The sequence below is a fragment of the Corvus hawaiiensis genome, chromosome 15 (assembly GCF_020740725.1).
Source record: "Corvus hawaiiensis isolate bCorHaw1 chromosome 15, bCorHaw1.pri.cur, whole genome shotgun sequence".
Taxonomy (NCBI): domain Eukaryota; kingdom Metazoa; phylum Chordata; class Aves; order Passeriformes; family Corvidae; genus Corvus; species Corvus hawaiiensis.
This window is the reverse complement of record NC_063227.1, coordinates 4,122,597-4,148,185: the sequence shown is the minus strand read 5'-3', so window position 1 is coordinate 4,148,185 and position 25,589 is coordinate 4,122,597. Positions and strand designations below refer to the sequence as shown.

The 25,589-nt window shown below is 43.1% G+C and overlaps 2 protein-coding genes and 1 long non-coding RNA gene across 6 annotated transcripts in view; 2 read left to right on the top strand and 1 right to left on the bottom strand.

Annotated features, from left to right (window-relative positions):
- Nucleotides 1–3,653, bottom strand: part of RNF145 (ring finger protein 145) — a 47,040-nt gene extending 43,387 nt beyond the window's left edge. Inside the window, exon 1 of one of the 3 annotated variants that reach the window (XM_048319912.1) lies at nucleotides 3,435–3,653. The gene's annotated coding sequence lies outside the window, so the exon portion shown is untranslated. Of the gene's footprint in view, nucleotides 1–2,732; nucleotides 3,071–3,153; nucleotides 3,212–3,434 lie in introns of those variants that run through there. The other 2 variants (XM_048319914.1, XM_048319913.1) reach the window with 2 other exon arrangements.
- A 505-nt stretch (nucleotides 3,654–4,158) lies between these two features.
- LOC125333939 lies at nucleotides 4,159–6,599 on the top strand. The gene is made up of 2 exons (XR_007207015.1): nucleotides 4,159–4,896; nucleotides 5,984–6,599. It is a non-coding gene; the product is annotated as an uncharacterized LOC125333939 (long non-coding RNA).
- Nucleotides 6,600–10,808: 4,209 nt separating this feature from the next.
- UBLCP1 (ubiquitin like domain containing CTD phosphatase 1) lies at nucleotides 10,809–23,756 on the top strand. Of its 2 annotated transcripts, none has more exons than XM_048320084.1 (11): nucleotides 10,809–10,862; nucleotides 13,217–13,410; nucleotides 14,250–14,341; nucleotides 14,753–14,838; nucleotides 14,927–15,042; nucleotides 16,115–16,213; nucleotides 17,176–17,213; nucleotides 19,320–19,418; nucleotides 19,871–19,987; nucleotides 21,339–21,466; nucleotides 22,737–23,756. In XM_048320084.1, the coding sequence occupies exons 2-11, from the start codon at nucleotides 13,257–13,259 to the stop codon at nucleotides 22,762–22,764; spliced, it is 957 nt and encodes a 318-aa protein (XP_048176041.1). In that variant the 5' UTR covers nucleotides 10,809–10,862; nucleotides 13,217–13,256; the 3' UTR covers nucleotides 22,765–23,756. The 2 variants fall into 2 exon arrangements, with proteins under 2 accessions (XP_048176041.1, XP_048176039.1); XM_048320082.1 differs by having other exon boundaries at nucleotides 10,818–10,920.
- Nucleotides 23,757–25,589: the final 1,833 nt, after the last annotated feature.

The window sequence follows — 25,589 nt, the reverse complement described above, 5'->3', positions numbered from 1 at the left end:
TTTCATTAATTCTAGCAAGTTTTATATGAGGGGAAAGAAAACCAATCCAAGAAATGAAGATACATATCACAGAGCTGTGAAGATTAAGTTTTCTTTAAAGATTTATTTCTCTAGTACATTTATACACTATGAACAGTTTCAGCCCACTCTCAATTATATAGCAAGTGCATTTTATTATTTATAGGCAGCCTGTAAAACATCCTGTGGCTTTTATTTTTCATAATGAACAGGTAAGACAAAGGAACTGAACTCAGGGACTAACACGTGTTAACAAAGGTTAACAAATCCACCAGGTATGCAGCAAAATGCTTCCTTCTGTGGATTCCTATGGGATCCATGCTCTGCCTGCACACAATCAGCTCTAATCCAGTCACACTAAGAGGGGCTGCTTGGTTTTGAGATTGCAGCTTAGTTGGGCACCTGAAAGACAGTAAGCTAATTCATTAAAATTAAAATACAATTAATAATATCTTTAATTAAAATCTTCAGAAGAAAATCTAGACTGACTCAACAAACTGAACTGCTCTGAGGTCCTTTCTGGCTCCCCTGTTTCTCGACAGGTTTGGTTTATTAACCAGTTATTCAGCACTTTTTTTTTGCCATCACAGCCGTGTTTGCAAGCCCACACCTACAAGCCTGCCTAAGCACATTTGTATCAGCACATTCTGAGAAAATCTGGGCAGCAATCCCAAAGCGCCTCTGCAGAGGAGAGAATACCCAGAGGACCTGCACACCGAGCATTAATGAGAGCCTGAGATGATGCAGTGACATCCCACCCCAGAGAGCAGGATCACAGGAACACCAGGCACACAGGCAAAGCTGCCATGCCCCATCAACCTCACAAAAAAAACCCCCTGCGACCAAAATGTGTTACCAGGATGAAGCCACACGACGGAATGAAATGTATCTCATTCTTCACAGTTGCTCAGACAGCTTTTAGCCATTTCAGACACAGCCTATGTTTAGAACCGGCAATGCCAATAACTAGTTACCAGACTGGTAAGAAGTTAAAATAGAAAATAAGACTTTCAGGATTTCTCTAGGTCAGCACTGATAAAAGTTTCCATCGCTGCTGCTGCCTTATCTGTTTTCTGAATCGTGTAAATAAAGCTCCAGGCCTGTGAAATAGGCAGCTCAGCTTCCTGCAGCACCAGACTCGCCTGACAGAAATATCAAACGCATGGTGGAAATACCCAAAAAAGTTCCCTTTAAAACATGCTCAAACACAAGATACGCAACCAAAGAATTCTTCCAGAAAAACTCCTCAAGATGAAGTACCCACTTCTGAGTGTTCCTCCCAAATACGAGACTAATTACAGAGCAGCAAGGCCTCTCTGAAATGAAGGCAGGGAAATGGGAAACACTAATGCCTGAATCACACCAAGGATTGGACTTGAATATACACTTAAAAAGCAAAATGATGGTGAACTGTCCACTCTAACCACATCAAACACTGCCAGGTGTATTTGGAGCTAAAAATGGCTTCAGAAGAGTAAATCACCACATGGGTTCCAGAAGAAGGGAAGAGGAACCATCTGCACTGTTTGAAGAGGAGGAAACCGACCCAAGTTTAGCAAGCAGCTCGGAGAAGGTTTGTGCGAGTGCAACACCGAACACCAAGCAGGCTCAGAGCATGCCAGGACACACCCATTCGCTTAGAGCTCCCTGGCATGATGCGCCTTTCTGCATCTGCACCAAGGGCTCCAGCTGCCGAACCGGACGGAGATACCGATCTCTCCCCATCCTCTCCCAAAGGAAGGAATTCCCCAGTATGCTCAGTTCACGTCTCTGTCAGAATCGAGTGGCTCGAACATCAGTAGCCCCTCAAGACTGACTTAAAGAAAGTGAAGCCTTGTTTTTGATGAGCAGTAGTTTTACATTGCTCTGTAAGATTGTTGATGATCCTTCCATGTAATGGTGGTCGCAAAGACAACCATTTCCTAATGCTAATGAGTTTAGCTGTTAATTAAATCCTTTAGTGACACTATGACTCGAAAACCAGAGCTGATTACCAGAGTTATTAAAGATAACTAGAAACAAAAAAGATACAGTTTCTCATGCACATTTCCCCCCTCCTTTTTAAGATAACCGGCAAAAAAAAAAAGCCAAGGTTACAGATAAACCAAAGTCACGGGGTGCAATAGCTTAGAGCGCCCACCTAAACAAAATAATTTTTTCCATATTTAAATCTATCCTCATTAACCTACGAGACTGATCAAAAAGTAATTAGTAATTATTTCCTTCCTCTCCTCCCAAGTTTTATCTCTACGGACACATTACAAACCCTAACTGAAATACATATAAAAGTATCCAAGACTGGAACACAAGTTAACAGAAACTCTTGTACTAAAAACTGCATAAGAAATGAATACCGCAACACCTACGGATTTCAAAAAAAAAAGTATTCTGAATGAGATCACAAATGGCTAATATTTATGAGTCAAACATATTACACAAATCTTGCTTTTCTTTGGTATATTTTGCCCATAGTTTCTAATATTCTCCTTCATTTGCTGATACTTGCATGCATTACACACAAAAAAAATTCACTTTTTTTTCACTTTATTCCCCCAATCACATTAATTATGCACCAGGTCCCACACACACACCCCCAAAAAGGCAGCACAACCAGAAGATAAGAATCCCTCTAAGAGCTCCATCTGTCACAAGTGTACTTGGTACACAGAACTACTCCCGAGCACAGAAGAAAAATGAAAATTCTCATCACAAACCTTATTTTAAAAGGCTACAGAAGGTCTCATAAAACCGACTGACATGACACAAGTAGGGAAGATGGCAAGAGCCCTGTTCTCCACGCCACGGGCAGGCTGCTCCTTACATAAGCATGACCATATGCTCCAGGGCCCGTCTCCAGGAGAGGTGCCCGGCTCCGCTCCGTGTCTCCGCCGTGACGGCACCGGGCCGGGGGACGCACGGCCGGCTGCGGGCACCGGAGGGCACAGCCCGACCCCGGGCAGGACGGGCAGCCCCGCAGCCCCCGGCCAAGAGAGTGGCTCTGTCAGGGCTGCAGCAGCCCGCAGCTCATCCCCGGGGCCAGCACGGGCAGGCTCCGGCCGTGCGGACCGCGACCCCCCGCTACCCCACTCCCCAACAGGACACTTATTCCCTGCCCAGCGCAACTCCCGCGCTCACCGCCGGCGCCGCGGACCGCCCCGCGCATCCTGCCCGGCCCCGCTGAACTCCAGTAACCCCGGCGGCTCCCGGCGCCGGCGGAGGAGGGGAGCGGGGAGCGGGGAGGGGAAGGGGGGCGGAGGGCGGGGAGGAGCGGCGGGGGCGCTGCGCGCAGGGAAGGCCGGGGAGCCCCGGCACCGGCGCGGATACGCGCTGGAGCGGCGGGGGCGCGGAGGGGCGCGGGAGCGGCGGGCGCCGCGGGGACGCGCGCGTGTGCCTCAGGTGGCGCGTGCGGGAATCACCTGAACCCGCGGGGTCGCCGCCGCCGCCTCCTCCTCCTCCTCCTCCTCCTTCTTCTCCTCCTCTTGCTCCCCGGTGGCGCGGCGGAGGCTCCGCGCTTCTCACACCGACGGCGGCGGCGGTTCGATGCCCGGCGGCAGAGCGGCTCCTCGAGGCACCATGGCCGCGCCGCGCCGCCTCAGGGCGCCGCCGACACCCCGCGGCCCCGCGGACGGGCGGCCATGGCCCCGCTGCCTGCGCGCGCGCGCCGCCCCGCTCCGCGCATGCGCGCGCCCCGCCCGCGGCACCGCCCCGCCCGCGGAGCGGCTCCTCCGCCCCCCCCGGGCAGGTTCGGGGCGGGGGTGGAGGGAGTGGGGCAGCGTTTTGGGTGGAAAGCGCCAGGAATTGGGATGGAGAGCGCTCCCCGGCGGGAGCGGGCTCTGTCTATAACGCCGGGACCCTTTCGCCCGCCCACAGCCCCGAAAAGGCAGAGGTTGGGGTGTAAATTCCGATGGGAGCGCGGCGGTTTGGGTCCTCTCGGGACGTGCGGACTTGCCAGGGCAGCTGCGGGTCGGGAAGATGACTCAGAAAAGTCGGTCAGCAAAATTTGAGGTAGTGTCTGAGCAGATGTTTAAAAGGCAGCCCTGCTATTTTAATAATACTCCTTAGTGGCCTTGTGGAACACGAAGTGCTGTATTACTTTCGAATACTAAGGCTGACTCTGTTTTTTCCAGTGTTGTACTGCAGAACTTCCAGTCACCTTCGTTTTGAGTTCAACCAGAAAAGCACCAGATACTCTGCATTACTGCACTGTCATTTTTCAGCTGGAGACCTGGCCCAGGGGCTGCTCCCTCACAGCACAGCCCAGCACAGTATAGTTTCATACTTTTTAGCTCACAGCCCTTGCATGAAAAGTCTCACCAATATTTACTCATCCTCTTAAGGGTTGCATGGCCAAGCCCTAGAACACATTCCTAAATGCTACGGAAAAATTATGACACAAAGGAAGTAATGTTTTTTACCTTAGTACTTAAAAAAAAGTACAAAGCCACGTTGTCTGGAACATGAAAAAAAACCTTTGCTGTGGTGAGGAATGAGGGAATACACTGAACTGGAAAATCCTGTAGTTCACAAGGGTTGGGCTGGCCAACTTAATAATTGCTTTTTTCCTTCCATCTCTAATGAGAACTGGAGCATTCACAGACGTAGGTATTAACAATACCTCAACATAGTGTCTAACTCTGTGAAGCAGAGATATAAAAATAAGGGGTTTGGGCGTCTGTCTGCATTGTGCTTTGCAAAATTACTTTGAGTACCTGAAGGTGTTCAAAACACCAGAAGAAAAAAGGTAGTTTGAACATGTCCATCCTCAGGTGGTGCATTGGTGTTCACACTGGGCCAGTCTCCTCAACTCCAGTCACTCCAGAATGCAGCAGGAAGGAGATCGAATGGCACAACTGACAGGAGTCTCCCAAACTTTTTCAGGTACCATGGAGCAGCCCAGCACCATTTTTCATAAGCTTCAGATTTTAATACAATTTAAATAAAAATAACAGACGTTTTAATTGAAGAATATTTAGTTTGAAGCCATCAGTTCATGCAAGGATTCCTAAGTTCCGTAATTCTTCTCTGTAGAAAGAACAAACCTGCAGGCCCAGCCAAGCAAAGGACATCCCCATGTGATTATTACTCATAAGCACTCCATGCTCGGGTCAGGCTCAGGAGGTTCACAGAGCCCCTTCTGCACAGGGCTTCTCTGACCTGCTCAGTGTCCCCTCTTAGCAGCTGCTTTCCTCTTTTTGTCATTTAACAGGTCCCTGCGTCGCAAGTGTTTGCAGCTCTTGTGTTACGTATCTGTTTATTAATCATGCCACTATCACCTAATCCTTTTGTTGTACCTGGGGTAAACACTGCTCCAAACTGCAGAGAATATGGGAAAACAGCTTCACCAGTCTCCAGCCACCCCATTTTTCTGGCTCAGCCCACTCACAACTGCATCCCTGTTCCACACTTGCCAGTACCCCACTTCTTATCACAGGGAATATAAACCAGCTGTCATATAAGGCGTAAGAATTTCAGCTCCATTTCTAGGGGCTGCTTGTCTACTCATGCCATACATGGGAAAAAAATATCATGAGTCACTTCTTTCCTTTTCTTTGTGGGCTTGGTTCAGTGCTGACTGAGGTTGGGGCGATCTCTAAGTCCTACCTCTCTGCAGTGCTGCTTGGGAGAGAAAAGACAGCAAGGAGCAGAGAGAGACAAATACATATTCACAGCTGTAGAGAGCAACACATATTTGTAAGAGTTGGAATGGAAATATCCATTATTATTATTTTAGAAGTAACTATATTGTGAAAGTATTGTAAAGTTCTTGCTTCAGTTTGCAAGCAAACAGTAGGAAGTGAACTCCACATTTATTTCATTCTATCCTCTCTCAGCATTTAACTCTGAAAATGTGTTACTTCACAAAAGAAAAGGTTTTCTAATGAGCAGATCAGGTATGTGGCATTACCACTGTCTTGTCAGGCATGGCTTTTTAAAAGCACCTCAACTTTCTGCTTCATTTCTCCAGAATCTTGAAAGCCTCTCCTGCATCTGACACTGCATGGCTGAGAATTCTGAACGCAGTGATTATTCATCTCTCATTATCAACAAAAGCCTTTGGATTCCAGAATTTCAGTGATCAGCAACTGAGGACTGAAGGGCACTGCTATGGTGACATCTCATTAAAACTTTGAAAAGACCTTCTCAGAGTTCAGATAATGTGGAAGCTTGATTTGTCCATGCAGATGGACACATGCCAGCACCCCAAACTGCTTACAAAGAAAATCCCTCATAAGAATTCTCAAAGAGCAGCAAAATATGCTGACGTGGAAGGACACTGCATGCATAAGGTGGACAATAACATGGGCAGTTTTATTTGAAGCTTTTTATAAACCATGGTTTCAAAAAATATTCATACATACATATGTAAAAGCAAAGGAATGTCTTAATGAGTAGGTTATATTGCATCAAGTCAGACAAAAGTTAAATAATGCAAAAATTAAGATTGCCTGTGAAACCTAATTTGGTACCTCATGTGTTTAATACTGGTGGCAGCCAGCCCCCAAAGCCTTTGTGTTCCCTTCTTGCAATTTTATCTCATTCACTAAACAAAGGAACAAATAAACTTTAATTAAATTCCTGCAGAAACCCATACCCAGAAACAGAAATTGGGAGCATTACTGGGCAGCGGCAACAGTAAGTGCATTTATCTCCGATTTAACTACTCTCACTCCATAATCCCATCTCAAAAATTCCTGGTTTTCACTATCTGTGACCCTATTTCCTAAATTTCTCCCCATCACTTAGCTTCTCATCATCTCCTCATTTTTCCTCTCATTCTTGCTGCTTTTCAGAGCTCTTTGTAGAATTCAGATGGTTTCTCAATTTCCTATTTGTTTTCACTCTCTTCAGAAAACCACTCCTGCAGTACCACTGATAATTAAATCTCTCATATGATTACATATATCTTTCCCCTCTCTTAATGCTGAAGAGCATTATGTGCTCTCTTAACAGCTGCTGTGATTTTCAACGTACCTAAAGGAAAGCCAGAGCAATCTCTGTGTTGGGAAGCTGGAGAGCTGTGTGGTGATGTAAGGAAAGGGATGAATCAGGTTTTGTTCAGTGAACAAAAGCATCACAGTTCTTTCCCAAGATCCCTTGCCAGTGGGGCATAATCTAGAATACAAAGAATCGAAGTAAATAAAATAAAAATCATTGGGCTGAATAGTGGCAGAAGAATAACAGTTGCATTCAGGAGGTGGAAGATCATATGGTACACGGGAACAAGCCTCTGGTATTTATAGCATCTTGCAGTGCCAACATTCACTAAATAATCCTGAAAAAACTCCTGTAAGGAAACCACACAAATAATACTCTAACTTCCCCTTTACTGATAAAGCAGCTGAGACAGAGACTGTATTAGTGATAACCTGAAAATGTGCTTCACTTCAACCAGGAGCCGAGCTGGCAGCTCCTAAAGCGTTACTGAACTCCGGGAATGCGGCGCTCGGAGTTGTGCCCGGAGTCACAGTGACTCAGAATCACAGGGAGCACTCAAATGCTGCATTTCTGGGGCACAGAGATGGCAGTGTCCAGCACACCCCGCTGGCTGCTCTGCTGCAGTCGCTGGTGATGAGCAGGGCAAGAGGCTGAACACAGGGCTGGATCAGGCTGCAAATACTTGGATGGTATCGGACCTGCAGAGTTTGACATTCTCAGACATCTTCTACTACCTGCTTAGAACAAATTGTAAAACAGAGAAAAGGGGCTGGAAAAAAGCAATAAAGTATTGTAGGAAATCGTAAAAAGAGGTGTGAGGGGAAAGGAAAAGGCATAAAACAGACTAATAGTAAAATACACTGGCACAAAAATGTATTTTAAGGATTCTTCTATTTTTAGTGGAGAATATGGGCTCTGTTCTAGATTTTTTCCGAATGTGGATTCAGTTTAGAAGCGGGGTAGAAAGGCTGGTGCATTTTCAAGTGAGTTTTCTGAATCAAAAAACAATTTGGAAACAAAAAACCCCAAAACAAACATTTAAGACCTTGAAATCTGTGCTGTTGGCCCCTTCATAGTCTGCAGCACATTAACATCTGCACCTACTCTCCCCCATTAAAGTCACTGAATAAACAAATATTTAGCATCTCTCAGCCCTGCAGTGTCATAGCCTTTTGCTTTCCAACTCCTTCTATCACAGAGATGTCATCTAATCTCTTAATTCTCAAAGCAACCTTTTGAGCTTTCCACAGGGTTTTCGACTTTAAATGATGATTTCAAAGGACTCTTACCCAGCATCTCCCAGAGCTGCTAGAGGGAATTTTGCTCTCTTATATGCAGCATGAACAACGTAGGAGATGAGCTCCTGGGCTTCAGTGCTTACGCACAGGAGCATATTGCACAAAAGGCTCAGAAATGCATGATGTGAACATGAGGCACGGGAAGAGAGCCAGCAGGCATCAATCTGACATGCAGCCACTTCCTTTATTTCACCCTGGAGCATCCCAGGATGTAGCAGTGCATATCAAGGTGAAAGGGAACGTGCATTTGCTTTCCAATTGCCCCACTGCTCTTCCTTCCTCCTTGCCCTGCTAATTTACCACAGTGCAAACCCAGAGTCCCACTACAAAACACTTTCCTCAGTATAAAGACTGTGCTGTTTGGACTTTGAATTGTAATTATATGGTTTTAGCCAAATTCGTTTGCCACTTTGCATTTAGTAACATTAGGATTGAGCACCACCATGTGTTTCACAGCTAAGTAAAATGATGTATTTATCTGCACCACATGAATGTTGTCAGAGCATCTTTTGAGGATACCAAAACACCAGCATCAGACCAGAAATTATATGCAAACTTATACTTTTTCATATTACTCCTCAAACAGGAAAAAAAACCAACAAAACCCAAAACCCTACTGCCCTCCTTTTCAAGAGAGCTTTTTCTAGGCCAACCAGAAAAGAACAAAAAGTATTTTTAACAAAATTGCAACAAAATAACAAAATACAGAGGTGATCACACTAGATGTCATTTTTGTTGCCTGAATTTTAAGCGGGTCTGGAGGGTGCATATTTTCATGACAGGGCGTGACTTTAATTACCAGTTGCAGCTTTGGAAGCTTTCCAGCACTACTGTAACATGCTGCCTCTGTGCAGAGGACAACTGTATGTCATTCAAGCAAAAAACAAACCCTTGGTGACTGGGGTACAAGCAGAGTGACTGGTTTTACGTGGATTTAGGTGCAGTCAGAAACTAAACTTCAGAACAACAGTCGTTACAGTGGTCTCCCATTTGTACCACTCTTCTAGAAACCAAAGTGGTGTTTTTACGCTAAAACTTGAATACAGAACAAACTGAAAGTACATATCCAGGCAGGAAATACATTAACTTAATATCCTCTCAGGAAAGAGATCAGGCTTTTATACAGTTTTTGCTTATACTGCCCTTCTCCACTGAGATTCCCTTAGAGTTGGAATGTCTCCTGCAAGTTCCAGCAGCCATTCTGAAGACACTTTTACTCAGTGTATAGTTGTTTACCTCTGCTCTCTGCTCTTTTGTTCCCTTCCCTACTTATTACCAAATTAAACAGGGAAAAAATTACCTAACCTCTCAACACTGCAAGACTTAAGGTAATGGAGGACTGAAACCTTCACTTCCTTCCTCAAATTTAACACCGTCTCTACTGATACCAAGCACAACCATAGTCTCTGTCACCTTCACGTGATTTCATGTAAGAAACCACACTTTACCACAGAATAATGTTCTTCCCTTTAAACTATTTCTGCAAAGCGGAACCACTGAGTAAAAAAGGCCATTTTGTGGCAAAGTCTATTTTTTCCTTCTACATCTGTTGCCCAAGCACAGAACCACTGCAGCTGAAGGCAGTTCCCAAGAATCACAACAGTAGTCGAGACGTGTCAACAGACACAACAATGTGCCTGGAAAGAGGCAGCTTTAGGAGCAAAGAGAGTTTTGAGTCATAGAATCACAGAATGGTTTGGGTTGTAAGTCCCCTTAAGGGTCATTTCCTTCCAAACCCCAGATGTGGGAAGACACCTTCCCCTGGACCAGGTTGCTCAGAGTTCCATTCAACCTGGCCTTGAACACTTCCAGGGACGGGGCAGCCACAGCTTCTCTGGGAAACCTGTTCCAGGACCTCACCACCCTCACAGGGAACAATTTCTTCCTAATATCCCATCTAAACCTACTCTCTTTCAGCTTGAAGGCAATCCCCCTTGTCCTGTCACTCTAGGCCAATGTACAGAGTGTCTCTCCAGCCCTCTTGTGGTCTCCCTTCAGGTACTGAAGGCTGCAATTAGGTGACCCTGAAACCTTCCCTTCCCCAGGCTGAACAATCCCATTCTCCCCGCCTTTCCTCACAGCAGAGCTGCTCCATCCCTCTGATCATCTTGATGCCTCCTCTGGATTCGCTCCAGCAGTTCCACGTCCTTCCTGTGCTGGAACCCCAGGGCTGGAAGCAGCTCTGCAGGTGGGGCCTCAGGCGGGACCCTTGGGTACAGAACAACCTCCTTTCACAGCTGACAGCGGAAACGAGACACTCATGGCAGCACCTGCCCGTGCAAGTCGCCTCTCCGGCCTCCCCGGGGCCGCGGCGCAGCTCGGCCTCAGGCCAGCGCTGAGGGGCCGCGAGCTCCGCGGTGCCGTGGAGTTCCCTCCCGGTTTCCTGCGTGACCCCGCCGGGAGCAGCCCCGCGGAGCTCCCGTTCTGCCCTCCCGGGGCACGGCCCGCAGCACGCCCCCGCCCTGGCTCCGCGCTGCCCGGGCCCCGCTCGGAGCCGCCGCTTCCCTCGGGGCCCGGCCCCGCGCACATCCGGGCGCCTCCCGCTTCCGCCGCGCGCCAGTTCCGCTTCCTGCGCGGCGGAGCCGGGACGGAGCCGGTCCCGCTGCCGGGGTGAGCGCCCGCTCCGCGCTGCCAGGGCGGGGGCGGATCGGCGGCCCCGCACAGCCCGGTGGGTGTGCCGGGGGCCGGGGGGAGGCCGGGCCGGGCTGGGCGCCGGGGGCGGGCGGGTGTCGCGGCCGGGCCGGTGTCCCCGCGGCGCGGGAGCGGCTCCGCAGCCCCGCGGCCGCCGCAGCAGCGAGCGGGCGCTCCCGGTCGGGCCGTGCCGCTGCCGGGGCAGCCTCGGCGGGGGAGAACCCCCGTCCCACACCGTCGTGCTGACACCGAGCGGCTGCCGGCCCCAAACCCCGTCCCACACCTGTTACGGTGCTGTGGAAAGTGCGGCCCCGTGCGCTCATCGGGCACTTCGGGCGTTTTAAGGGGGGGTTGATGTTTATGTTGCTTAGTGGAACTTAAAGATGTGGGTGCCTCTCTTCTGAATCGTCCAAGGAAAATGATGTAATGCTGCATTTTAACAGCACAACTTGAATGCTTTCTCTAACTCGTGGCCTTCCAGCCCGTTGGGTCTTGGTGGCCCAAGGGTCTTGTGAAGGCTCTGAAGATGTAATTAAGCAAAGGAAGCTGTATGAGCGTCAGTTCTGCACAGCACCCAGCCTCGATGGTAGAACCCTTGGAAATCCCTGTGTCTTTTTCTGCTCCTAAACCATTTTCGCATTTTTCTTGATTCGGACTCCGTAGCGTTTTGGCATGGGATAAGAGTGTCTTGTTTCCGATAGCATTTGTCATGACAGGGCTGTAGATCTCTAAGGACTGAGGGTTGGTCAAATGCTCAGCTTTGGAGGGATGATCTTTTCAATTTAGCACTGGACAGAGACTGGAGAAGTTTTCTTACAGTTCTTGCCCTGTGCATGTCCTTGCAGAACGATTTGAGGTGTATAGTACAGGTAAGGAAACAGGCAATAAACTCTTCTTTCTAACTTACTCTGAAGAATTATGGACAGGAATAATTCATGATACCGACACTATGTATCAATAGTGCTCCACACCATGCAGCCTTAGCCTCAGTAGAATATCTTAGTGCTTCTAAGACCCCTTTTTCATGCGTCTTTTTCACCGTGTCATACAAGGTCCCTAACTGATTTGACAATATTTGGGGGGAAAAAAATTCATTTCCCAGTAATACCAGTTTTCAGTTTGTTTTCAGGGCTCCTAGGCAATAGTGTGGAGAGTGAGGCTTGTAGTGTCCTCAGCAAGGAGGTTGTATCTAGACTAATTCTCATCTGCTCTGAGCTTAGTGGCTATGCCTGAGCAATTACAGGTTTGTTCCCAAGAGCCTTTACCTTGTAAAAGAGAAAGTATTTTGTCTGAGTGTGGGTAACCAGTGAGAATACAAAGGTAGAGAGGAAGAAGAATCAGAGTTTTGGCTTCTGAGATTTTTTAAAATTGCCAGACCTGCATTCCTTGAAGGTTGATAACCCTAGATTTTTCACAGATCTGCTCTCTCTTTGAATGTCAGTCTTTTGAGGACAGTTTCACCATCAGTGGTGCAGAGGCCTTCTCTGCATCTCCTGACAGTCTGTAGCAGCCTTTTCATACCTATTTCCTTGATTCTGTTTCCAAGCCCTAGCAGACAAAAAACACGTTTTTCCTTTTGCATTAAGCTAAAAATCTTAGTTTTCTGCTGTGTTCAATGTAGGACTAAACTGTTAAATACAATTTGTATAAATGATGCTGTGTAAATTAAAGATAGTATAATTATGGTTATTTTGTCAGCACTGCAATGAAAGTGCATTTCTTAGGGTGTAATTTCATTGTGTGGGTGTGTGTTTTGGCTTTGTTTTCAAATTCCTGCTTTGATATTGCTACAGTGAGATGTGACTGGGGGTATGTATTACTGCAGGTATTGCACAGTGGAAGGGATTAGAGAAATCCACTGCCAAAAATGGACTCTTGGGCTCAGAACTATTTTTATGGCCTTCTATATGTTAGGGATTTCATATTTTCTGTTTTGTTATTACATCTGTAAAGGCACCCATGGCTGGTTTGGTTGCATAAGTATTGCAGAGGACATTTCTGAGCTTTGCAATGGCTTTTGTGGTGCTGCAGTGCTCTGCTCGAGTGTGCAGTGCACAGGCTGTACCTGCCCAGAACACACAGCAGATGTGAATGTGACATTGCTAAAAACATCAAAGTGGAACTCGGAGCCCCAGTTTTAACACTGTTCTTTCTCCCTTTGTTTCAGCACTTTCTCAACACATTTCTCATCTGCTCAGGGGAAACAAACAGCTCTTTGATGTCCAATACAATAAAAAATCAAGAATGCTTTGAGTAGATGTTGCGGTTTGTCTCCTGGAAAGAGCAGTTCTCCTCTTTCGTCCTTACATGATCTTTGTGTTTGCCTCCCGCAGCATATTTTTCAGACAGCAATACTGAACATATGCTTCAAGGATGTCTCTCTCTCTCATAATAAAATGGGGTGGACAGGAGTACACAATAACCTCGCTGTCAGAAGAAGACACAGTGTTGGACCTGAAACAGTCTCTGAAAGGCCTTACTGGAGTGTTACCAGAGCGTCAAAAACTGCTTGGGCTTAAAATGAAGGGTAATTGTCCTTACTTGCTGTTTGCTGGGGATGTGCCTGAGATATTTAAGGGCAAATACCCCCCAATCCTAGGCAGGGTGTGTGCACTAACAGGGCATCCACCTCCCAGTTCTAGCTCTGGAGTGAATGTGAATACAGACACTTCATACATCACTGGATATTGTTTATTATTAATATATCTACCTGGTCATTTTTTAGTGGTTTACACTGCCCAGTCCTGGTGGGGAGGAGAACTGGGGGGAAAAAAGTAAACCTCATGGGTTGAGATAAGAAGAGTTCAATGGTTGGAAGATAATAAAATACAATATAATACTAATTATAATAATAATAATAATGAAAAGAGGAGAGAGAGACATAAAACCCTGGAGAAACCAGTGCCACAATCCAGTTGCTCACCACCCACTCACCGATGCCCATCCAGTCCCTGAGCAGCAGTCGGTGTTTCCCAGCCAATTCCCCCCCGTTTCCACACTGGCCATGAGGTTCTGTGGCATGGAACATCCCTTTGCCCAGTTCCCCCAGCTCCTTGTGCACCTGCTCACTGTCAGAGCACAGGAAACTGAAAAGTCCTTGATTTAGAGTAAGCACTGCTTGGCACCAACTAAACCATTGGTGTGCCATCGACGTTATTCTCGTACTAAATCCAAAACACAGCACTGCACCAGCTACTAGGAATAAAATTTACTCAATCCCAGCCAAAACCGAGACACTTTATATGGAAGATGGTGATGACACAGCTTGGGGTGTTACAAGGAGGTTATTTCAATTAAGTATGGAATGTATTGACATTTTTCTGAAATCTCTCTAGCCCAATAAAAATAAAATTGCTTTCATTATAGGCAAACCTGCAGATGATGATGTTAAGCTTGGAGCCCTCAAGTTGAAACCAAATACTAAGATTATGATGATGGGCACTCGTGAGGAGAGTTTGGTAAATAATTTTCTTGTTTGTTAGCTTAAACAGCAAAAAATACTTTGTGTCTTCTAATTGTGATTTTGAATTTTGAATATTCCACTCATCATTTGGAAAATGATAGTACAATAGATTTCTGTTTGCATTTATTTTTCTATGTTGAGTAAGCTTTGCTGCAGAACTGAGACCAATGTATTCATGAAATTCCTGTCTTGTTCTGCACTTGAAGTACAAACCTATTATTGTGATACTGACTTCTCAAATCTGAACAATCATCAGTATACTTTAATAATTCTTTCCACTAGTAAAGTGAAGTAATTTTGGTTAAATAGTATTCCTGCCCTGTAATGTGCAGTAACAGAAACTTGATATCCATTGTTATTTTCCTTCTGTGATCCTTATTATCTTTTATTATTTTTATTCTTCTAGGAAGATGTCCTTGGGCCACCTCCAGATAACGATGATGTGGTCAATGACTTTGATATTGAAGAGGAAGTTGTGGAAGTAGAAAATAGGTTAGGAGTTCAAGCCATTAAAACAGTTTGTTATTGACTGCAGAGTGTACATTTTAATTAACTTAAACTTTTTGCATTTTTACATCAGGGAAGAAAACCTACTAAAAATTTCCCGTAGAGTTAAAGAATACAAAGTGGAGATTCTGAATCCTCCTAGAGAAGGGAAAAAGCTGCTGGTGCTAGATGTTGATTACACATTATTTGGTGAGTTTTTATGCAACTTATGGTTTTTGTTTGTGTAAGAGCTCAATTTATTTGCCAGATCAGGTTTCTTGATTTTTGCTTTGCTGTGTTGTACAACATAACTTCTGCTTTATATGATTTTTTGTCTTCAGCTCACATTTTAAAAAGCATTTTAAAATATTGCATGCTGTTGATTTTAGTGCAGCAACTATTTAATTGCTGCAAAAAGACATAAAAAATCAGCAATTTAGTCTTCTGTCCTGATAGTCTTTCCCTTGACAACTTGTATCTTGGCCTTCACAGTGGCAGGGCAAGATACTGTAAAATAATGATCCAATTCTGTACCTGATTGACTCTACTTTTGGGAGGTGTGGGAGAACAGCTTCAAATTTTAGTTACATATCATTACTAAACATTCACAAAAACATGTTTTACTTGAAAATTCTGTCAAGCTGGTTTTTTCTGAAAGCCAGGATTTTCCTTCTGACTTACCTTTCTGGCTTGTAGGTGTGTCATGACAGTGTGACTGTCAGCAGTAAATAATAGCTTCCCTTATACCTTTCCCTTAGCTTTCCTTTTCAATGAGATTTGTTTCCAATCTGACATCAAAGTTCAGCCTATTTCTGAGTTTAACATTTTTATGGAGAGGTCTTCTGCTGGCAGATTTTGGCAGCAGTTTTGGAATTGGAATAGGGAATGTGTGCATCTCTGAAATGATCTTAATATATGTTCACACAGTTAACTGGACTGGGTTTGAAGGAATCTGTTTCATATCTGACCAATTACAAATTTGCTAAGTGCACAGATGAACTATTTGTCCTAACTCTTCAAAGATATTGATACCCAGAGATCTCTGATTTAATTATTGCTAACCCCTCAAGTACATGTAAAGACCAACAGATAAATATTCCCTCTGCTTTGTCTTTCCCCCTTTAAAATGGGAACGGGAGCTTGATATCAATTCATTCATTATCCTAAAATGCCTCCTCCCTCATTAAACTCCTTGGATCTCTGGATAGAAAGGAAAATCAGACTGGACTTTAATAGCTAATACTTTAATACTGAATTGCTTCTCTCTTATATTCTTTTAAAGACCACAGGTCATGTGCTGAAACTGGGGTAGAGCTGATGAGGCCATACCTCCATGAATTCCTGACTTCTGCATATGAGGACTATGATATTGTAATTTGGTGTAAGTATTGTACTCAGTACCTAAGAGTTTATTGTAAATTGTCATCCAGAGCAGGGACTCCGGGTGGGAGGTTTTTATATTGCTTTTTTAGTGTGAATCACAAGATCTAAAACAATACAGAACTGTTTGGCTGTAATTCAGACAATTATTAGGGATATTTTAGAAAAATACTGATTCTTATGTGAAAAAGCACCACATACTGCTCACAAGAATGTGTCTAGTCACAGGATGAAGCTCAGCATCACTTTACTGAGTGTTACTTTGTACAAAGAAGTGCTTGAAGGAACGGAACTGTATAATCAACATTAGAACAACGTTTCATAGGGATTTTTACAAATAATGTCACTCCAGACAACGCATAGTGAACTGCCAAATGAACCAAGCTCTCCTGTCTGCAGGGGTAGTTGGTCCTTTGCTTTATAGTTCAATTCCTGCCCAACAGCTGGAGAACAGACTTTAGCCAGTGCAGGGCTCAAACCATATTAAAATTGTATTACCAAATGTCATTTTTGTAGCCAATGTGTCTACATATTCTTAGATCAGTAGACAATGTTGACACTTGGTCCTTTCCAGATTTTATGTATTCCTGTCATTGCTTCCAGGAGGAAATCCTGCACAGGCAGTGTGGTTCCTCAAGCCAGGTGTATCCCACTCTTACGGTCCTGCAGGCTGTTCTTCAGTAACAGCTGATCTAGAAAATGGTTTAACTATTTGCAGTGCTTCATCTAGTTGTTAATTTGAAAAGTAAGCTTTTCCAAACAAAAACAGTCTTCCATGAAGGAAGACTTTCCTTAAGGCAGTGGCCCTAAAAGCTGCAACAAGGGTGGATCTTTCTAAAATTAAATTTTGTGTAAAAATTTGACATATTAAGTGAACAAGTTCTTGGGTTATTTCTTTTTTTTTTGCCTGCCAATGACTTATTTTGATGAAGTATTCTTTCTGTTTTCTCCCTTTTGTTTCAGCTGCTACTAATATGAAGTGGATTGAAGCCAAAATGAAAGTAAGTTGTTCTGAAAACATGTCATTTGTTTCTGATCTGGGTAACCCTTCATGCAGTTGGGCTCATGCTCAGCATTGTAGAGCAGGTTAGAAACTGAGGAGGTTGTATGAATCATAACCTGAGTTGTTTCAATTTCCATAGTCACTTTAAATTATCTTTATCACAAAACTAGATTAAATCTAATTTTAGAATTCCACACAAACTATCAGCAGTAGGTGCTAAATTTAGCAGAACTAAACACAAGTCAGTACCTGCTGAAACTTGGATTTGTCACGCAGCCCTGCACAGTTGCTTTCATCTTACCTCTAATTGTAGAGCTTTAGTCTTTAAATGTGATTTTTTTTAAAGGAACAGACAGATGTGACATGCTGGAGTAGGTTATCAAGAGGAAACTCTTTTCATATTTATCTTTACTTCTTGCAGCTGGGGGATTCTGTTGCTTCCTCTGCCTTATTAAACATCCCATAAAAGCTCTTTCACTTTCTGGTTTCTTCCCTACTGGAATCAGGCAGGAAGCCAGTTTTGAACAGCTGACCTCGTGGTAAACATATTTACAGTCAGGCTTAGCTGTAAATCTAATGAGCTTACTAAGAATTGCTGTGTGTTTGGTTGGTGGCTTGGGGGTTCTTTATGTTCATAAATCAAAGATTATTTCCATTCCAGGAAAAACCTTTCCAAATTTAAGCTTTTATTATGCACAATTTTTTCAGGTTTTCACAGAGCAAAGCACATTTTTCCAGTGTTCTCTTCCTCAAAATAATTAATTGCTACAACTTTTTCTAAACAAAAATGCCTCTCAGAAATGAGAGCCTTTAATCAGAACTATGAAATGAAGTTAGTTAGTGGAAGTAAAGTCAGTGTTGAGCCTTGCAAACATTGCATTCTTGTGGCAGTGTCACATGTTTATATTGTGTTGTCAGAGTAAGTGTTAGGACTCAATCTTGTGGAAAACCATTGTTCAAAATGGGCTCTTTCCCCTGTGCTGGTCACCTTTCTGCATTTCTAGGTTACTTTTCCAGCCCTCCTCCTGGATCCTGATCCATTGAGATTCCTGCCACTAGGTGCCACTTTCTGTTTCTCCTTAAACTGATGGCACCAGGGGTCCTTCCCTCCAAGAGTTTCACTTTTGGTCAGGGAGCAGTGATTCCAGCTATAGTTGGCATTAAAGTTTCTGTTTTAAACTACAAAGCAGGAACAGGATTAAAAAGAAGGGAGTATCAGACAAGCAAATTTAATCTCTCGTTTACCACCTCTTTATGCCTGGGATTCAAACAATCTAGAACAGCTGGTTCTGTCAGTGTAACAGGATGCTGACCCAGAGCATTTCATTTGCAAGATCCCCTTTTTTATAGAAAAGCAAATCAGTTAAGTATGGCTGGATAGTTGCAAGAGAGCTACTGCAAGTATTTTCTCCCTGTTACGTAGCTTTGCATATTGCTGCTGTTTCACACACCAGAAATTGTCAGCAATATCTGTGTTGTACCATGTCAGCAGATTTTACTGGTACTTTTCAGCTTTGGAAAGGATTTGAAATGGAAATGATGCTCTCTTATCTAGACAAAGTTTGTTATTTCTAAAAAGGTTGTTTTCCCTAGAGTATTTCAGGAGTTACCAAATCTTAAAGGTCCAAATTGACTCTAATGTTTGCTGTCTTGGGCATGTGCAGGAGGGAACAGTGACAGTGAGCTGTTCCTGGATATTCCATCTTGGATTGGGCTGTGATTTGTGCACATCACTGTGAGGAACAAAAAGCAGCCAGTACACAATTGCTGGAAAGTAAAGTTGAGTGTGTAGAACTTGCTGTGCACGAAGGTATGAGCAAAACCCCTCTGTATTTTGCCTTTTCTGCAAAGCTGTTTTGATTTTCTGCTGGCATCAGCTGCTAAGTTCCTGATACTAAACACTAAAAATAAATCCCTATGTGCACTTTTATGATCCTCATTGTGTAACAAATCTAAATTTCCCCAGGTATCTATTTTTAGCGTGTCTCTGGTAAACCTCCACAGCTCATCCCGTGACAAACAATGTACTATAATTGTGGCTCCAGTTGTTCAGCAGTAAAACTGTCCTTATTAGAAGCTGTAATAATAAATCTTTGTGATGCAGGAGCTTGGGGTGAGTACCAATGCAAACTACAAGATAACTTTCATGCTGGACAGTGCTGCCATGATAACAGTGCACACTCCTCGGAGAGGACTAATAGATGTAAGTGCCTGGTTTTCTCCTATCTTTTCCTACATTCAGCTGGCATTTTATCACACCACTTTAAAATATTCAACAAAAAAAGTTGTTCTGGAGTTTTCATGCAAGAAAACTGCAAGAATCTTGGAATCAGGGTTTTTTTTTTTTTTTCTACTGAAAGTCTCTATTAGTGTTTTGAGTGGTATATTTAGATGTCACAGCTTTCAAATCAAACAGTAGGTAACAGTTGCTAGAAAACTTGGTACCAACAGAAAGGTTTTCCTTAGTGTGGGGGGTATTTCTGTTACATTATTTCACATCTCTTCCTTTGTTAAAGCCAAACTACCTGCTAATGGTAAAGCAAAAGAATGTAAGTGTCCATTCAAGTTTGGACTCAGGTTCCTATAGATGATATTTTCATCTTCTGCATATGATCTGATTTACCTCAGATACCTTGTATTGTGTTGTATTTGCAGGTGAAGCCTCTTGGTGTTATCTGGGGAAAGTTTTCAGAGTATTACAGCAAAAAAAATACTATTATGTTTGATGATATTGGCCGAAACTTCCTGATGAACCCACAGAATGGACTCAAGGTAATGTAAGCTGGAATTTTCATTTATTGCTACTTGATACTTCAAGTAGTACTTTCTCCTACTTCTTTGCTGTAGCATAAAGACTATTCTTAACTAGAAAAGATCCATATTTTATTACATTTTTTCATTTATAGTGCCATTTGTCTGGCTTAGTATTTCCTTAATAGTTGTATTAAATAAACCTTGTGTCACTATTAAGTGAGCATTTAAGAGATTACCAAAATCAATGAAATTGTTATTTCTGCTTAAGTTATACCTGCAAGCTGTAATCAAGCTGGGCATTGCTGACAGGCACCATTGAAGTATGTGATGTTCAATCTCCACAGTGGTCATATTCAAAAATAAGTCAAATAACAAGTGGCTGTACTTCATGATAGTATGACAGGATAATCACAAATATTCTGTTGTGAGAAGTAATTAGTCACTTGAGCCATTTTGAATGCACACCAGCAAATATTTCATTTTATACAACTGTCAAGCAGCATGTGCTCTGTTAAAAAATTACTGCTGGTTCTGGGTAAGAAGAATGCAACATAAATTTCTACATATATACCATGGTAGAGCTGTGTGGTACTAAAAGAACTTACACAAATCTCTCTAAAAAAGAAAAAGATGTTTTCAAATGCAGAAATCCAAGATGGTATCTCTTTGAAAGTATCCATGGTGTGAAGAGGATAGCAATTGATGAGATCTAACAAGATGATCTTAACTGGAGGGAGAATCAGGAATAGCAAAGATCTTGCTGGGAGGGGATTATCCAGAGAGGTCCCTCTAGCTCAGATTGGAAAAGTGTTTGTCAAAGTGTTGTTAACAACTGCAGACAAGAGCATTGAATCACTAAAACAAGGCCCAGGTATAATGTATTCCAAGCTTAAAGCAGTTGTCAGATAACCTTTGCTTCTTCTAATATCTCTTTTCACAACAGCTCTGGTTGTAGTCAAAGGCTTTTTGTTGAAAGAAAGCATCTGGTTCCAACGATGCCACACAACTCAGAATGCTGAGCTGAAAACCCCTCCTGCAAAAATCTCTCTGAAACCATATTAGAAAATGTGGCAGTCCATTCCAGATCATTTTATCAGTCTGTCTGGGAGGGGAAGAAGAACTTCTGTCTGAAGTACAAGAGAAAAGAAACTTGGTGCAAGGCAAAAACCTCTCAGTCCATTTTGCATGAACAGGACAGATTGGATCTGACCACTACCGGGAAAGGCTTTTCTTCCTCTTACCTGTGAAAAGTTATAACTTGTCGTAGTATTGAAAATATATTTCAGTCAGGTGGTAAATGATAGAGAATCTAAAGCATTTTTTCTTTCTGTGAGCAAATGGTTATACCCAGTTTATTTATTTTGTATAGATAAGGCCTTTTATGAAAGCACATTTAAATCGGGATAAAGACAAGGAGCTTCTAAAGCTCACCCAATACCTCAAAGAAATAGCAAAGTTAGATGACTTTTTGGAGCTGAATCACAAACATTGGGAAAGGTAAGAACAAAGTCAAAATTCTTGCTTCTTTCTGTCCCTGACTCCTGTATTTTGTTTAAGGTTGTCTCTACAAACACCAGCAACAATGGAACTGATTAACTCTGGCATCACTTACAGTTATAAAGGTCCTTTAGTTTGAGGAGAATTTTAATAGGGTTGTAGTGTTGGGGCAGCTTCCCTAAAATGATAAGATTTTGGCAGAACGTGTCTGTGTTTTCATGCTTCTCCAATATTCAGCACTGCACATTATGCAATTGTGCCTCCTAAAAGGAAAAGAATGTTGAAGGGACCTGGTCCCTGGAAATCTCTCTCTTTCCACCCCTGCAAAGTTAGGCTGTGGCTTCACATTCCAACTCCTTTGGTATGAAGCAGCTTTTCTGGTAGTTCCTTCAGGGTGGTGTTAGTGTGGTTCTCAGGCACCATCCAGGTTGGGTGGTATTGCAGGATTCATCAGCTCCAAGTTACTGTCTTATGAACAAGAATTTTCCAACTGCTCAAGCAAAATCCTTCTTAATGGTTTTATGCAACAGCCTGAAGCTTTGATGCATGTGAAGAAAAGCTGTGGGAAAGCCACTCCTTTGGTGCTTAAAAAAGGAGCCTTACAGGCTTGATACAATTTCATTTTTCTTATTAGAACAGAAAGGGAAATGTTAAACCTTAAAAGCAGTGAGATTCACTGGATATTTCACACCATCAGTGAAATTGGTTGGATTCTTAGAGTATTTGCAAAGCCTTCACTGTCACACCACGTAGCCAGATTGCTCCAGCTCTGGTGCTGAGAGAGCTGTGAGATCAGAATACAAGCAGTTCAGAGTCACTCACATTCTCCAGAGAAGCTGCTGCAGGGCTGTTCTTTTCAGGTTATGCTGGATCAGTTCATTAAAGCCCTGAATTTATTTGAAGGAGTGCCATTACTAATGGACCTTTTTATCTTAAAGGATATAAAAGCCACTTTTCCAGCTGATGTAATTTTCCATCCTCTTAGAATGAGACAGGTTTCCATTTCCTTCCTGCCTTTTGTTTAAAAAGCCTGATAGAGTCTAACTAAAACATGACTTTGAATTACCACAAGATAACCTATCATGGAATTGAAAGATGTTGAAGTCAAATAAAAATCATAAGTGGTATTGATTGCATTTCCAATTGTTGGTTATCAGTAGGAGGATTGTTGGGGAGAAAAGAAAGCAGAGTCACACTTTGGTCTTAAGCTCCCAGGTATATTTGTGCCCACCTCTTACTTGGTGAAAAACTGTACTTTTGTTTCTTTCAGGTATCTTTCAAAGAAGCAAGGACAATAACACTAATAAAACTGTGTGGCACTGAATTGAAGGGAACATCACTAAGATCATTGGACTTTTCCTTGCTTTTGTGCTAGAGTATAATAGTGCTGGACACTGGACCCAATGCCAGAACGACTGCTAAACTTGGTCTTCCAGTTGGTTGGTTGTGGGTTTTTTAGAAGATCACAGCAATAAGCTCAAAGTGGGAGAAACAAGTCAGTTGCTTTTTCTTGCATTCAGTTCTGGTGTTACTTCTCAAAATACTTTCCTCTCCTTTGCTGCTGAAGTACAACCATAACCATCAAAGACCAAAACCATTCTGAGACTAGAAAAAAAAATATTTAGACCAAAAAAGTTGATTAAAAAGCCAACCTTGGCAGTGTATGAATTGTGTAAGTCCTCTATTCCCTCCATCTTTAGAAACAGTCTCCCTCTCCTATTCCACTATTTAAGTCTATAAATTACAAGTTGTCTAAGTTTGGTATGTATTAGTATGTCAGTGTTTCTCTGTGCAAGACAGTAAGATGGGAAAGTACCACCTCTGTGGCCAGTTTACCCCAGTGTGTGAACTTGTACTATAAAGCAGTGTTTACTGGAAAACAAGAGATTGAAGTTGGAGGGAGAGAAACCCACTGTTACTTGGTCAGTGAAAAGCAGCCTGCCTGAAAAATCCCCATATGTCAGATAAAGGGTTTAACCTCAGATGGGAAAGTCACATTCCTAACAAAGCATGAACAAAACCCTTGTTCTCTTCTAGCTAAATCTTGTCAAAGTGCAAACACTGTGTTTAAATACAATATTCAGCCATACTGTTCTTAAAATATCATTTACTTGCGCTGCTTATGCCTGCACTATAGAAGTGTGATGTGACTGCTGTTTGGCATTTCCAACACTCGTGCATTATGCAGTTCATGGATTTGAAAGAAGACTGACCCTTTCAAATAAAAAATGGTATATATTGTTCTTAAGGAACTATAGCAGTTGTGTAAATAATAAATACTTTTTTCATACTTTGTGTCCTGTGCTGCCTTCAATATTTAGCTTGCCTAACAGAGGAACCATTGATAATATTAATTTAAGGGGTTTTTGGAGGGTTTGTTTGGATTCCAGAGACACTGGGTTAGCGTCAGGAGTTGACTGTGACTCGTGTCAGAGACTGGTTATGTGTCTCTGTGGATTAGGGAAGTGGTGCAGCACCAGGCTGGCCAGGAAAGGAGCCTTGACAGCACATGTCAGGCTGTCAGGACAGCAGGCACAAATGAGCTTCTGGGACAAGCACGTGAGGCTCTGGCTCAGTGACCTGTCAGAAAATATCCAGGTCTTTGTCCAGGGCTCTGTGTGCTTTAGTGCCAACCCCAGCTTCCTTTGAAATGAGCAAATCAGAAAACTGATGCATAGAAGTGGTGGTTTAGGTAAGTATGGAGTGCGAAGATCTGCAGTTTTGTCTCCTAGAGCTGATTTCTGATCGAGGAGCTGCCTGACTCCTGTACAGACAGCACAGGGAGAATCCCTGAGCTTAGAACAGTGATCCTTTCCTGGAAAAGCTGCAGCAGCAATCATGGAATGCAGGGCTGGTGTATGGTGCACTGGAATTCCTTTGACTTTGGACAGTGGAACAAAGTCAAGGCATTGCAGTTAAATCAGCTGTGGAGTTTGTACTGGGCAGAGAGAAAACCAAACCAAGGGAATGAATTTAAACATGTGCCTGTATTTTGTTGCTCAAAGTTGGCCTACAAACAGAAGGTTACAGTGAATGAGCAATTCTTTTGCTTTATACAAGGAACATTTTAAAAAATCAATCTTGATTTTATTTCAGTGACACAGGGATTTTGTGTGTCTCAGAATTTGAGAGTACTCACTGATCTGAAGGAGATGTGCACTCTCAAATATTTTATAAGCTGAGCTGGAACATTTGAGTGCAATCTCAATGTGATGGTAACACAGAGCTGTTGCTGACAAGTTGTTATGTCTTTCATGACTAATATCATTTCCCTTACCATATTTTCTATTTGAAGACTAGTCTTGCAGTTTGATTTGGTTATCTTCTAAAAATGCTGCTGGGATTTATTTGGCTGAGACATGGCTGAGATTTTTAAAGTCATGAAGCTGTGGATAAGGCAAGCACAAGCCTGATGTTCAAATGACACAGCACAAGAATCAGGGGTTACTGAGGAGAGTGGGTTAAAAATGGTAAAAGCAGCAGGAAGAAATCTGGATTTTGTTGCCATGGTTTGTTGTGGAGGCAAGTGGCATCAGCAGGTTCAGAAAAGAGTTCAGCATCTTCATGGAAAAGCCCACAGGCAGGAGCTAAAGGGAATAGGATTCTAAAGGGAATGGGAAGGTCTAATAACCTGTAATAAAAGAATTGGAGGTGCTCAGGAAGATGGGAGTGGGTCACACGGAGCAGCTCCTCACTGCACTACAGGACTGCTCTGGGCTATACCTACAATGTGACTGTGCCAAACTACCAGAATAACTGCAAGGATAAATGGGTAGTTTCTGCTTAGCCCCAGAACAACCTATTTATTGCTCATAAATGCAGAGGAAAACACCTGTGCTGATTTTTGTTTCTCCTCTTCAATAGGGAAGGCAGTTTTGACCTACTTGTATTTCCAAAATATAGTTAAGCCTGGAGAAAAACTATGGACATGAAGCTTTAAAGGTTTGTTCCCTGCTAACATTTACTTTCCTTTTAGATTATATTGAGGTGCCTGAGAAGTATTTGATCAATGGCTTTCATTATTTCTATTAAAAGAGATGGTATTAAAGCATAATTAAAGAGAGGGAGCATACAGCTTAATTACAGAGCCCATAATTTACCGTTCTGCAAAACTCTGGAGAAG